Source organism: Phascolarctos cinereus, unplaced genomic scaffold (genome assembly GCF_003287225.1).
Source record: "Phascolarctos cinereus isolate Bilbo 61053 unplaced genomic scaffold, phaCin_HiC Scaffold_1;HRSCAF=81, whole genome shotgun sequence".
NCBI lineage: Eukaryota > Metazoa > Chordata > Mammalia > Diprotodontia > Phascolarctidae > Phascolarctos > Phascolarctos cinereus.
The window spans coordinates 85,713,750-85,728,120 of record NW_027555514.1 but is presented as its reverse complement, the minus strand read 5'-3'; the positions used below and the strand labels follow the sequence as shown (position 1 = coordinate 85,728,120).

The following is a 14,371-nucleotide window of genomic DNA, read 5'->3' as shown; positions in this document are numbered from 1 at the left end:
CTTGCAGTTTGCAAAAAAAAAAAAGTGTGTGTAACAGTCTTGACTTCCAAAATGTGGCCATAATGGTGCTGACAATGCAAATATTAAACCAAAAAAGACAATACAGGAAATGGCTGTTACAGTGGAAACTAGTTAAATTAAAATAATATATTCTCATATTTTACACTATTTCAAAAAAAAACAAAATGTAATTCTGTTAAGTATTGATCTCTCAAAAAATCTAATTTACAATTCTGCGTACAAAAATATAATTTGTGGACCCCCACGAAGCATGTCTTACTTTACACTTGCTGGAAAGCAGGAACGATGCAAAGGAGGAGTGGAAAGTACAGAATTTTGCTTTCTGAAAGTCAGGACACGCGGGACATGTAGAAAAATAGACTCTGAGCAGTTTTGCTTGGCCTCACAAAATAATCTTTCCCCCCTGTGAGTACAATTCACATGATAATAATAAGTTATCAAAGAAAAAAAACTATTTAAGGCTCTTGAAGGTCCGGTTCATATTATTTAAAACATCTATTCAGATACCAAACAAATAAATAGCCAGGAGAGGAGGAAAAAATAACAAAAATAAAACAATAACAAAAAAAACACAACAAAATTAAAATATATATAATATATATAAAAACTAAACACAACAACAAAACTTCCCGGGGTCTGTGTTTCCTTAAAGTCTACTTTGGACTGTCCTACTTTATTATCATTATTATTATTATTAATTATTATTATAATTAAAAGTCTCATTCCGTGCTCTCATAATTTCTTTGTTGTTGTTACCCCCACCCTTGCCCTCCCCGCCCCCCTTCCGCCCAGGATTCCCCCTCTGTTTCAGCTGGACTTGACTGCCATCCCCAGGGGGTGCAGTGCGTCACTGTCCAACAGCCAGGTGCCTATTTGGTAGAGCAGCTGCGAGTACCAGTGGATGCCTGCCGTCGTGGCCCCGGCATCTGGAGCGTCGGGCACATCTGGCGAGGCTGCGGGCAGGAGGAGAGGGCCGCCGCCGCCCCCGCCGGGGCCGCCGCCGCCCCCGCCACAGTCCCTGCCCGTGGGGGAGAGCACTGCCAGTAGGGCGTGGGCCAGTCGGAAGGGGGCGAACGCCCAGTGCGCCCAGCTGTGCTCCTCGATGACGGCGTAGCAAGAAGCCAGCACGCGGTTGATGAGGATGGTGCCCTGCGCGGTGAGGGGCGCGTAAACTCCCGTGGCCTCTTCGCGCAGGGACACGCTGTGCACAGCGGCGGGCAGCAGCCTCCGGTCACCGCCCCGCTCCTCCACCACGTAGACCCGCTGTCCAGGTCGGACCCGGCTGGCGAAGAGCGACTGGCGTCCGGCCGCTACCCCAGGCGGCGGCCTTTGCCATGCCCAGTCCGACGGCTCCCCCGGGGGCAGCGGCTCCGGACCCGAGTCGTTGTGCGGAGCCACGAAGACCAGGTGGGCGGCGGTGAGCAGCAGGCGCTCTCGGGGCTCCCTAGTCTCGATCACGTAGAACACCTTCTTGGCGCCGTCCTCCCGGTCCAAGAAGGCCAAGAAGTCGCTGTAGAGTAGGCGGCCCTGGTCGTCGGCCGCCAGCACCCGATCCCCGGGGCTCAGGTCCTTCACCAGCTTCGTGCCGCCCTGCTCCAGGTGCACCGTGGCCGAGCCCGGGAAGCAGCCCCCCGACTTGGCGGCCACTGAGTTCTCTGCAGGTGGGAGAGGGGAGAAGAAAGAGAGGAGGAAGGAGGGGGTTAGTACCGAGAGAAAGGCAGCGCTTGAGAGGTGGGGCGGGCGAGGGGGAGATGAATAGGGTCGGGGGGGGGGAGGACGGGCAAATCCTGGTGATGCCAGGCCACTAGTCAGAGATTCCAGGGCCAAAACACAGGGCGCCCCTCTTTCTCCCCCACCCACCGCAAGAATACCGAGAACAAATTCCTTATCATCCTCTGGGGAGACCAAGGGAGGTGTCAAGGGTATTCAATTGCTCCAGACTGGGGAGTTTGTCACATCTTCACCCGAAGGACTCCTGCCTGCTCCTCCCCACTGCTCCCTTTTATCACTGAATTAGATAGCTGTCGCCTACTTTTTGAGGGGAGGTCGGGGTTCCCATTTAATTTTACATTAGAAGTCCCTTTTCCCCTCGCTCCCTCTCCCTCCAAATTAAGGATGCTGACTCTCCAGCCACTAATTCCTCACTCTCGGAGTGCTCTGAACACTGAAAGAGGCGGCAGGGGATGTTGATTTCGCACCCACTCCTACTGGGATGGATCCCCAGAGCAAGGTTGGCTCTGAGAAGGGCTGGCCCAGTGGTGGATATCCTGGGCTTCCTGATGGGGAGGGGGTCGGGGTGGGCGAGATAGACACAGAGTGCAGAGCTGGAGCTAAACCCCCTGAAGCCCTGCTGCGTTTTTCTGTTGCATGGGGTCTCTGGTGAAAAATAACTGGAATAGTTGCAGCAACTCTACAAACACACCAGGGAATTGGTCTGGGAGTGAAACTCCGGCGTTTGTTTGGGTTCTCTAATTAAAATCTAATAAAGAACCCACGCATTGTCATTTCTATTCCTTGAATAAGTACGAGGCACTCTTGGAAGAGAGGACACTTCCATTTTCTCCCCCTCTTCTTCTATCTTCTTCTTCTTCTTCGTCTTCTTTTTTTGTCACTCTCTCACTACCCACCCTGTTATTTGCTCAGGTGCAGAGCCCCCCGTGTGCCAATTCACACACATACTCTCCAAAAACCCAGGCCCTCACAAGCACTATTTGCACAGCAAAGCCACTTTTGCAGGGCACTCAAGATGTGTATTTGAATTTTAAATGGAGGACCCTGCTCTAAGCACCAGATAGACGAGGCCCATTTTCAATGCCCCCTTTTACCACCCCAGCCTCTCTCTCTCTCTCTCTCTCTCTCTCTCTCTCTCTCTCTCTCTCTCTCTCTCTCTCTCTCTCTCTCTCTCCAGATGACAATAATTCAGGCTTTTGGAGGACTAGAGGGGGGCCTGGAAGGGGAGGGGGCGGAGGAGAGGGGCTGTGCTCTTCTTTGCATTCCAATCTCCAGGATCATGCTTTTTGCAAATAGAGATTGAGATAAAGAATCTTCCTGCTGGAATTACAGAGGTTTTAATCTTCTCATCAGTTTCTCCGTCATGAAGTGAGCCTCTGACCACTGGAAACCAGCTTTAGTTCCCGGAATGGGACCTGGTCTCTAGAAAACCCCACAGTAGAGTCACACGACCCTGCCTGACACGCACTAGATATTACCCCCAAACCCTAAGTGTGTTTGGAATTTCAATGAGGAGCTTTCTAGGCCCTCGGAATTCTTCCTCTCCCTAGGAAAAATCCACAGGATAGATTATGCCTTTACATTTGGGAGTAGGCTTGAAGAGAAATTCCTGGGGGAGATGCTTTGGATAGGGAGCAAGGGAAAGAGTGGAAAACCATTATGAAAAACAGAAAGAGAGGGCCTCAGAGGTCATTTCAGTGTCTAGACAGGATAGCCTAGAGAGAGGCTCACTAGTTCCCCTGCAGGGTGAACATACTCAGATACCACCCTGGCCCACCCTTCCCAATTGCAACAGAGTTTTGGAAGTGAGAAACTTTCTTATCTCTGGATCCAAGGAAGTGAATATTTCTAATTTTCTTTCCTGTGCAGAACCTTTTCCCTCCGCTATAAATACACATACCACAACCACCCTCCATTTTCAGGTCTCCCCTCCCATACCCTCTTTCTGTTGTTGCAAAAAAAAAAAAGTCATTATTTTCTTTTCCCCCAAGTGTGTCTTGACACTTTAAAAATGTTTCTTAACTAAAAGATGCCATTAAAATACAGTTTAGAAACCAAGCAGGCAAAGCCAGGGAAGTGGTGAGAAACAACTCTTCTGAAATTCGTGTTAACTGTTTTGCTAAATGTGTCAACTTATGCTCAGAGGTGGAGAAACCTTTAAAAAGAGATCCCAAGTGATGGGTTGAGGTTGGGTGCTTTCCTCTCCTACCCTCCAGCCTTCTTCTTCTTCTTCTTCTTCTTTTTTTCCCCCCTTTTCCCCATAGCTATTCCTCCTCTGTAACAGCATGTGGCGTTGCAAGCCCAGAGGAAAAAAAAAACCACACATGTAAAAAAAAAATCCAACACTCTGTTTGGGGATATACCAGCTGCAGACCACAAGACGAAATCAAAGTTCTTGGCCCTCACCCATAGCAGTAAGTAATCTTAGCAGAGCTAATAATAATAATCAGGGCTTCCGAGTGTGGCCATCCAGATGTTTGGAAGCGCTAATGTTTGCTGGGTGCATATGAAAGCTCTGCCATTTACTTACATATTTACAATAGTTTCTAAATCCACAAACCTGAGTGAGAGTTCATTTAAAAGCAAACTCTGAGACCTCACCTTCTCCATAGGCTGGAGTATATGGACTTGAGTGTGGAAGGTTGGTTGTTAAGCCCCTTAGAGAAGGAAGAAAAAAACCAATCTAGTCTGGGCCTTCTTCAAGTGGCTACGCTGAGCCTGGTTGCTATTTTAATACCTTTGCTTAAGATATTAAAAGTATCCTTGTAGTGGTAGTTATTTACCTTCACTAGGGGGTAGACCCATTCTGCTTCAATGCCCCCATCTTCTCCCCATTCCTCTCCCTGTCCTCTTCTAGAGCTGGCTTAACGCAAGCTTGAAATCGGGAGTGAAGAGGATGGGTAGATAAAAGGGAAGGAAGGAAGAAGGGAAGGAGGGAGAGAGGGGAACTTCCTTACCATGCCAAGGACCCATTAGTTTTGTGTTTGGAAATGCTTGGGTATCTACACACTATAGAATCATTGTGTTGGAGACAGTTCCTAGAATGGTGGGACTGAAAGTTGAAAGCCAGAGGTTTAAAGTAGAGGTGTTAGTCAATGACATCAAGCCCTTTACCAGATACATTTCTTACCTATTCTCTGCCTGTTTGTCTTTCATCTCTCTGTCTTCTCTATTTCTCTGTGTCTCTCTGTCTCACACACACACACACACACACACACACACACACACACACACTCATCCCAGTACCCACAACCATAGAAAGCATCCAGGGTCCTAGGGGAGGACAGGAATATAGCTCAGGAAGTCTCAGTTGCAGATCGGATGGTGCTAGGGAGGGCCTATTGGGGGAGGGCACATTGTTGAGAGATGGGAAGCCAGGGTAGGGGTGGGGGTGGGGTGAGTGACTGGCTTGCTTACTCCCTTACCTGCTTTCACAGAGCAGTGGATATGGGCTTTAGATTCGTAATAGACCCAGTCGAAGCCTGCCTCCACAGCCAGGCGGGCCAGCATGCCATATTTGCTTCGGTCCCGGTCTGAAGTAGTGATGTCCACTGCCCGGCCCTCATAGTGTAGCGACTCTTCAGAGTGGTGGCCATCCTCATCCCAGCCCTCAGTGACCCGAAGTTTCACCCCGGGCCACTGGTTCATGACAGAGATAGCCAGGGCATTCAGTTTGTCCTTACACCTCTGGGGATAGAATTGGGAGAGGTGTCATAGAGGAGGGAGAAGACAGATGGAGAGGTTGTTAACAGGACCGAGAATTATTTCTGCTTCTTGCACCCTCCCTCTCCCTATCCCATCCCCCTTCCAAGAGTCTCTCTTGCTTGTGGCCCCTGATACTGAGGAAGCAACTCTTTAACTTTCTGTCACTAGGGGTCCAGCCCTCCAAGGTAGCAAAATTTCCTTGATTTGGAAAGTCTAGGTCATCTTAGAGAGGCCTTATTCTGTGTCAGTTCAGTTTAGTTGTGTGTGTGTGTGTGTGTGTGTGTGTGTGTGTGTGTGTTGGGGTAGGGTGGGAAAAGACAGAGGGATGGGGCTGCAATGGAGAACTGAGACCTTGGACTTAGGGCTACCTGACTCAATACAGAATGCACACTTGTAGTGTTGGCCATCTGGGGATGCAAATTTGTACAGAACAAGTTCCTCTTGGGAAGGATGGCTTTTTGAAGCACCAAAACAGCAACTCCAGAGTGACAGGATTTTGAGTTGGAAGGGGACTTAAAGATCACCTAGTCCAGCCTCCTCAGGTTACACAGATGAGGAAACTGAGGCCCAGAGAGGCTAAGAGCCTTGGCCAAGGTGAACTAGGTTCATTGACTCCAAATTAAGATCTTTCCTTTCAAACTACACAAGTGTCTTCCAACAGTTTGAAGTTACAATAAAAAAAAATTACAGTAAGAAGTTACAGTAAAAAAAAAGGGAGTCTCTTTGAGAAGACCCCAACACCTCACATTCCCAGAGACCTCAGAAAGCATACTTTATACTCCGTCCACTTTCTTTCTAGTGCTCTCCTGCCCTATGTGTCTCTGAAACTTTTCATGTTCCTCTTCTATGGTCACAACAGCTTCCCACATACTTGCAGGATGGACTTTTATCTGACTGGGGGGGGACCCCTCTCAAACTAAAGTCCTACTCCCTATGCCACCCCCATCCATTCCCCCAAACCAACCCTCCTTTCCAAGCAAACCACTCCCTAAAGCCCTCAGAATTAGAAGTCTACTGTGAGACCGGAGAGAGGCCTTGGATTTCAGAGATATGACAAAAATACACTGTACATGTCTTAAAGAACGAAAAGTCATCATTTATCTCTGGGACCTTCCCTGCCCACCTCTAGATTTTCTGAGGTGAAGATTAAATCAAAGGTAAGAGAGGAGAATAAAGCTTGCAAGTTGATAGCAAAGTTTAGCAGGGGGAGGGGAGAAAAAAAGGAGGGGGGAAAAGCAACCAGGTGAGTTATAATTTTCCATATGGGCCAGGGCAGGGATGACAAACATTCTTTATCTGGAGAGCCACATTCTTTTTACTCTATGGAGTTCTTTTCTGCCTGGGTTTTCTGTGGTCTGATAGTGTTTCTTGTTTTCTTTAACCTTTTCCCTTCCCTCCCCTCTTGTTCTCTTGGCCCCAGTTTAGAATGGTGTCCAGCAAGTTTGAAGAGCAAACTGAAGAGCTGAAGGGAGGGGGTGGCTTCTGTGCATGAAGAGGGATGAAGCTGCATGTGTGTGTGTGTTGGGGGGGAGTAGGAAGGAGGATGGGGAGTGAGAAGGGGAAAATGTTTCCAAAAGAAAGTCTAGAGGATAGAAAGACAAGCATTCTTTCTGCTTCTTTTTCCTCCATCTGTCCACCAGCTATGCATCCATCCATCTATCCATCCATCCATCCATCCATCCGTCTATCTATCCCCACACACATACACACAGAGCTTATGCCAAGATGCTTTCCTTGTGATTACTGCAATGTTATATTGGTTTTGACCCAGTTCACAGAGAATTCTAGAAGAAAATTTAAATATGTTTTTGAGGTATGGGGACTGGGGTTCCCAGGTAACTTTCCTAACTTCACTCTTCCTTCAGTCAGGCCAGAAATACATCTAAAAGAATGCTGTGGGAAAGTTTAAGCTGAATGAATGGGAAAAATTGAAAGAGAAGTTGATGTTGGAGGATAATGATTGGGAGGTTTGAGAAGAGGTGATGATGGTGAATTTTGTGTTTCTAGGAGGTAGAAGATAGGCTGTGTCTTTTCTAGCCAGAGTCAGAAACCAGGGACAGAAACAGAGACAGTGGGAGAACTGGAGGCCAAGGGCCCTGGACTGGCCCTCAGTGGCTGCCAGGGCTGTTTGCTGTTGACTTTTACCAGGACTAGAAAGGATGCTTGACCTTCTCCCAGACAACTCTCCCCAAAGAGGTTACCAATATGTAAAATCGCCCACCACAAAGACCCTTTTTTTTAAAAAACAGCATGTTACAAAGTCTTTGGTGGGGGCTAGGAGGGGGTGGGGGTGGAGGTGAAGTGGTGAAGGTGGAAGGAGATGGGAAGCTTATATTATTTCTACTCCACAGTTTTCAAGGGAACTTGACATGATTGTTTAACAGGAAAAGTTCTGTGGATTTGGCAGCAATAAAAAACGGCAATATAGTTGTGGGAGTTCAACATAAAACAAAAACAAGAAGCAGCAGGGGGAAAAACAGGCTAGCCCTCGCGGGATTCTGAGGCTGTTAGGGGTGTGTGTGTGTGTGTGTGTGTGTGTGTGTGTGTGTGTGTGTGTGTGTGTGTGTGTGTGTGTGTTTAAATAGAAGGAGAATGTGAGTGAAGTCACCAAGAGGATGACACGCATTTTACGTGGAAGACCCGCAGTGAAAAAAGGGTGGATTTATAGCTGGGAGAGGAAGCCCGCCCCGCAGTCACGGGTGCACGTGCGCACATATACAAACACGCATACCCACGCACGGCTTCTCTTCCTGACCCGAGGTCCTTCCCGATGCATTTCAACCGTCTCAGTTCGCTCCGGACTGTGAACCTTTAAACAGCCCCGGGGGCAATCTAGGGAAGTGGGGAGGAAATGTTCCCACTCCAGGATCAAGATCTCTAACTTAAGCTGGGCAGTTCGGAAATGAGGACTCTGGGCAAGGAGGCACGCGAAGAGCGAAAGCTCGGGGTGGGGAAGTGGGGAGTGTGGATGGAGGCAGTGGTGGTGGGACGCGGGGGAATAGCAAGACCCCCCCCCATCCTCTGAATTCTTTCTGGCAAAAGGGAAAAATACCACCATCACCTCCTCCTCCTCCTCCTCCTCCTCCTCCTCCTCCTCCTCCTCCTCCTCCTCCTCCTCTCCTCCTCCTTCTCCTCCTTTTCCTGCTGCTGCTGCTGCTGGCTGAAGGACTCTTACTCTATACTGGCTGAGCTGGATTGTCGGAGTCAAAAGCCATGAAGCTCAGACAATTTATTAATTCATTGGGTCGTGTGCCACGAATCAAGCCCAATTCTGTTCACTCACCGTGAAGCCCAGCAGGGCCGCCTCAGCTCGGGCTTTTGTGTCAGCTGAGGCTAAGTTGTTCAACACGTCCCAGCTCTCTGCCAAGCGCCTAACCTCTCTCTACACAAATGAATGCTCGGAGGAAATACTTAGCAGGTACCTGTCACTGTAAACAACTTGGTGGGTTTCCCATAACCATGGGGGACCCTAAACTGCAAAAGATCCACAGCCCCCCAAATCATAACCTACATACATCTCCTGTCCTTCTCAACCAAGAAAAACACCCCCTCCCATTAAAGCCCCGCTCCTCTCGCCCCCATATTTCAACATTCTCTTTCCCAAACCTGGCTGCAAAGCAGACAGGACATTTCCTAAATGCGTCAATTTCAGGCCACTTTCCCTGCTTCACCCTGCATCCAGATCCGGCTTCCTTATTAGCTCCCCGCTGTCCCCCTTTTAGACCATCGTCACCCTAAGACTGGGGAGCTGACCTGCCTGAGCCTGTACATGTATGTCCGTCTGCGCTTCCCCCTTCCCTAGAGTTAATATTAACCAGTAAGTAGCTAATGCGTTCAGGAACGGCTCTGAAAGTTCCACTGGGGAAGATCTCGCCATGGTTGAGGGACTGTGAAGCAGCGCGCGCGCACACACACACACACACACACACACACACACACACACAAATGGGGTGTTGGGTCTAAGTCAGGGAGATCGCCTGCTGAACCTCAGTTCGAAAGACAAGTCTCTGCAGAGAAACTCATCACTTCGGTGCTCCCATCCCCCCACCTACATCTCCCTATCCTTCAGATCAACAGGATATTATTTCTCCCAACTGCACCCCAACAACAACGACTTCCTTCCCTCTCTCCCCCCCCATCACGCTTTTCACCTGGGGAACCCGAAGAACAGAATGTTAGGAATGGTACTAGGGTGGGAGAGAGAAACCAAGTGACTGGACTAATTCCTCAGCTCTTAACTTCTTCCCACTACCATGCATTTTCTTTTAGGGTACTTGCATGGGAACAGTGTTACGGGGACTTGGGTTCCCCTCACTCCAGCCATCCTTCTGGCTGTTGCCCCCTTCCCCCATCTTTTGTGTCAGGAACAGGAATAGCTAACGCTAGGGTGTGCGTGTGTGTGTAAGGGAAGGGGGGGGACTTATTTGTTTTCGTTTCGTTCGTCTGAGGGAAGTTGACAGAAGGTCAGAAGTTCAAATGCTGCCAGCCAATGGCAGCGGGAGTGGTCAGCCCTGTAGCAGGAACGGCGCTGAATTCCCTGGGAAGGGCAAGCAGTTAGGGGGGCGGGGAAGGAGAGGCAGAGGTAGACGAGGGAATGGTTAGGGGAGCAGAGTTAGTGAGGTGGGGGTGGAAGGGAGAGAAGACCAAGATCCAGGAGAGGCTGATGAAGGGGAAACACAGGAGGATAGAAGAGGAAGGACAGAATGGAAAGACGGAGAGGAGTGAAAGAGAAAGAATGCTATTACCAGCGCTCCTTCGGAGCTTCCTCTCCAGCTAGCCACCCAGCCCTTTAAAACATCATCACCACACCCCTCCTACCTTCTCCTCCTCCTCCTGCGGCCGCCACCGCCGCCGCCGCTGCCTGCTCCTCCTCAGCCCCTTGCCTAGTCAGCCCCCTCCCCCAGCAGCTTTATTTAACTATTATCATTATAGTATTATTATTATTATCATCACCATCGTCCTAGTTATGTAGCTAATTCGCGGGCGTGATCTTTTAAGGGAGGGGAAGGATTTCTTTCCTTGGGGTTTAGGAGAATCTGGACCGGTGACGACGGCGGCGGCGGCGGCGGCGGCGGCGGCGGCAGCGGCAGTAGCAGCCCCCTAGCCTCTGTCGTGTTAGAAAGGATACAAGCTGAAACCCTAGCCGTGGCGATCGATAAAGGAGGAGTAAGTGGAGCTGAAAATGCGTCTGACTTGGCGCACAGCTCCGCTGCCTTGCAGCTTTTCAAAAAGGCTGCGATGACTGAGGACTGTAAGCAGGGGGAACTGAGGTCTGGCGGGCGGTGGGGGCCAGGGATGGGTGAAACGGGCTCTTGGGCTGTCTGTCAGTCGGTCTTCCACAAACAAGAGCAACTGTTAATAGTGTTCAGAGCCAGGAACCTACAGCCCACCCAAGGCCCCCCACCCCCACCCCACCCCCACCCCCACCCCATCCTACCTCCGATTCTTAGCCATCTCACCCCACCCCAGTCCCCCGCCCCCAGCGGGTTTATGAGCAGCCAGAGGCAGCCTAGGGACAGAGGTTGGGGATGGGGCGGGGGGGAGTGGAAGCTCCTGCCCAAGCAAGCTGGCAAACTCAGTACACCACGCTGCACTCAACCTGTACACTATGGCCTGTACATAATTGAAGCTCACGCTTTTATCTGCCTACAAGAGCCCGCGTCAACGCTCTAGGTAAGATTTAAGGTGGTCGAGAGCAGATGAGGAAGAGAGCCTGACAAGGACACCCGTAAAATAGAGTCATCTTTCAGGGCACTCTTTTTCCTACCCCTCAATAAAGCAAGGACTTGGGGGATTGAATAGAGATGGGAGGGGGAGATCATTTCCAACTCCGACCCCCCAACTTTCCACCCCCATTAGTGCTGCTCCCTCCAACCTCATTGCGTTACTAGCACCAAAGGTGGGACTTAAATATTTTAATAGGGCAATAAAAATGATATTGACCTATATTTGCAAGGAAAACCATTTCCAGCTTGTTAGATCTATGGAGTTTCAGAAACTCCGTGACTGGCGGTCGAATTTGCTTTTCAGACATCTCAATGTGGTAAAGGAGGTACGAGGGCAACGTTTGTTTTGAGGTTTCTTCCTTTTTTTTTTTTAATAAAATAAATAACAAGCCCAAGATAGTTCTGTATTCCATCTTTCCACTATTCCCTTTCCCATCCCCCACCCAATATTTATTCGGTTGTAATTCTTGAGCAATCTGATTTAAAAGAGAGTGATGCAATGCTAATAAGTTATAAGTCCCTCCCCTAAAGTACCACGGGCGACGGGAGAAAGAGAGCATCCTTAAAGAAATATCAATATATTCACACTCGGATGGGCACAATTGCAAAAGACGGTATTGCAATACAAGCTACATAATACAGAAATGGGAGAGCAATAGCTGTGGCTGAAGCCACACTGCCTTTTGTCAGAACAGCTTCCCTGGCCTGCAGAATTAAGAATTTATTTGGGATGTGGGAAGAGTGGGGATGAGAAAGGAAATAAAAAAGGGAGATAGAGAAAAAGTGTCTTAAGGTCTAATACTCAAAGAGACAGTAATCATGATGTGGTGGTCACCGTACATGGGGGGGTTGGATTCCCCCTTCTCCCATCCCTCTGATTTCTCTTCACTCTCCCTTCCTTTCCTCCCCCAAGGAACAAGGGCAGACTCAAGGAGCCGAATGCCCTAAAAGCTGAGCTCTCTGTAGCAAGTTGCATGACAGGGCTGAGACAGGATAGGAAGTAGCAGACCAATAACACAGAAATCAAATCAATGACATACAACCCGAGCTCAACTGCCACTCTCCCCACCCCCATCCCTACCCCCAAACTTCTCTAGCTGTACTTATAATATGGATTCTTTGAAAAAGAGGAAGGGTGATGGGGGTAGGTGGGTGAGGAGGTAAAGGGGTATTATTTTAAAATTGAGAAGAAAAAAAAAGACAGAGGCTCGTTCTGCGAGCGCTTCCTTTCACGTTTTCCTTGCCTTTCAAAGAAACATATTAAACGCCACACATGGATGGATGGATTTCTACCTGAGTCATCAGCCGGTCCGCTCCGGTGTTCTCTTCATCCTTAAATATAATGTCAGGATTGTAATTGGGGGTGAGTTCTTTAAATCGCTCGGAGTTTCTGGAGATCTTCCCTTCGTATCTTCCACTAGCCCCTAGGGTCTTCTCCGCCACGTTAGGGATAAACTGCTTGTAGGCTAAGGGGGTCAGCTTCTTGGGGTGCCGCCTCTTCCCAAATCCCCTGCCAGGTCCGCACGCCAGCCCCGAGGACATCAAGAGAGAAGAGACGAGGACCACCAGCAGAAATCTCGTCAGTAGCAGCATCTCGTCCATTGAATCCAGTTACTTCAAAGCTTCCTTGGTGTGTGTGTGTGTGTGTGTGTGTGTGTGTGTGTGTGTGTGTGTGTGTGTGTATATGTGTGTGTGTATGTGTATATATGTGCGCGCGCCTGTGCGCGTGTCTATATCTTAGGCTGTCTCCCTAGGTCTCTCTCTCTCTCTCTCTCTCTCTCTCTCTCTCTCTCTCTCTCTCTCTTTTTCTCTCTCTCCTCCCTTCCTTCCTCTCTTCTCTTTCCTTTTCTCTTTTCTCCTTTTCTCTCTCTCAATAAGCCCTTGCTCCCTTGCTGATTCCTTCAACTATCCACCGATCCCTATCGAGACAGGTGCTGAAATGGCAGGCTGCCGGTCGCTGATAACGGAACACATCGGAGTTGGGTCGCGAGACAGCAATCAAAAGACAAAAAGAGTCTGATTTTAATGGTAGCAAGCCTAGAAACGCTTGTGAGAGAAGCCTGCCTTTAGCACTATATTATAGCTGGCAGGGACCACATCTGATTGGCCGAGGCGAGACAGCCTGTCTTCTGATTTAACCCTCAAAAAGGCAACAAAATGTTTCTTCTGTTGCTGCTGCTGCAGCTTGCTGCTGCTGCCGCCGCCGCACTTTCACCTGAGGGCTGGGACGGGGGGTGGGGGTGGGGGTAAGAAAAAAGAAAAGAAAGGGGGAGGGGGAGAACACAAAGTAGGTTGTATAGCAGCGAGGTAGAATCTGGTTTATTAGGATAACATAAATTACATGGTTTTTCTTAAACTTTCTTGGGAAAGGTAAATTTGTCAAGCAAAGTAATAGATGTTTCGGTTATACAATCTTTTAGGAAGTTTGATATGAGTGCTGTTTTTAAAGACAGTTCATTCTTCCTTCTGTCTCATCCCCCCCCCCCGAACCCAGTCAAACCTTGATCATCAGACAAATGTTCAATTAAACCCACGAGAGGCAACACGGCTGATTTATACAAATCCCTTTTAGTGACTTTATCAGAGAAGCAAGGTTTCTCTCTCTCTCTCTCTTCTCTCTCTCTCTCTCTCTCTCTCTCTCTCTCTCTCTCTCTCTCTCTGTGTGTGTGTGTGTGTATTTTAAAAGAAACACTATCAGCTCTCTTTCCACAGAGGCAAGAGGCTTTGGGCACTGAAGCAAGCATCCTTGGAAATAGAATAAGGTTAACAGTGGACTTAGAAGTGTGAGTGTGTTGGGGGGGGAGAGGGTAACTATAATTGGCAATATCTGAAAGGACTGTTACTTGAAATACTTTAATTGTTACACAAAATGCTTGAAACACAAAGTTGAAATAGATGTACACCTCTTCAAACTTTCAGAAGAGGACAGTGAGAGAACAGATACCCCGGGACCAGATCATACTACCAGTGCCCAGACTAAAGTGAGAGATAGTAGGGAACCAGACCCCCCCCCCCGGTCCACGAAGAAGGGAATATGAGGTGTATGTGGCGGGGATGGGGAGGGGAAGCAGTGTGAGAAGAGAGTCATTTCCTCTTGGAGGACAGCAATCTTTTGGTAGAGCTTCGCAAACAGCCCCACAGATCGATCGGAGCAAAGTGCAGGGCAAAGGGGCGAGTTTAATGTTAAA

At 48.9% G+C, this 14,371-nt stretch overlaps 1 protein-coding gene across 1 annotated transcript; it reads right to left on the bottom strand.

Moving 5' to 3' along the window:
* Nucleotides 1-822: 822 nt before the first annotated feature.
* Nucleotides 823-13,215, bottom strand: SHH (sonic hedgehog signaling molecule). Its single transcript, XM_021009639.2, has 3 exons — nt 12,477-13,215; nt 5,178-5,439; nt 823-1,676 (listed from the first exon to the last, which is right to left on the bottom strand). Exons 1-3 carry the CDS (start codon nt 12,783-12,785, stop codon nt 829-831), a joined length of 1,419 nt encoding a protein of 472 aa, XP_020865298.1. The 5' UTR covers nt 12,786-13,215; the 3' UTR covers nt 823-828.
* Nucleotides 13,216-14,371: the final 1,156 nt, after the last annotated feature.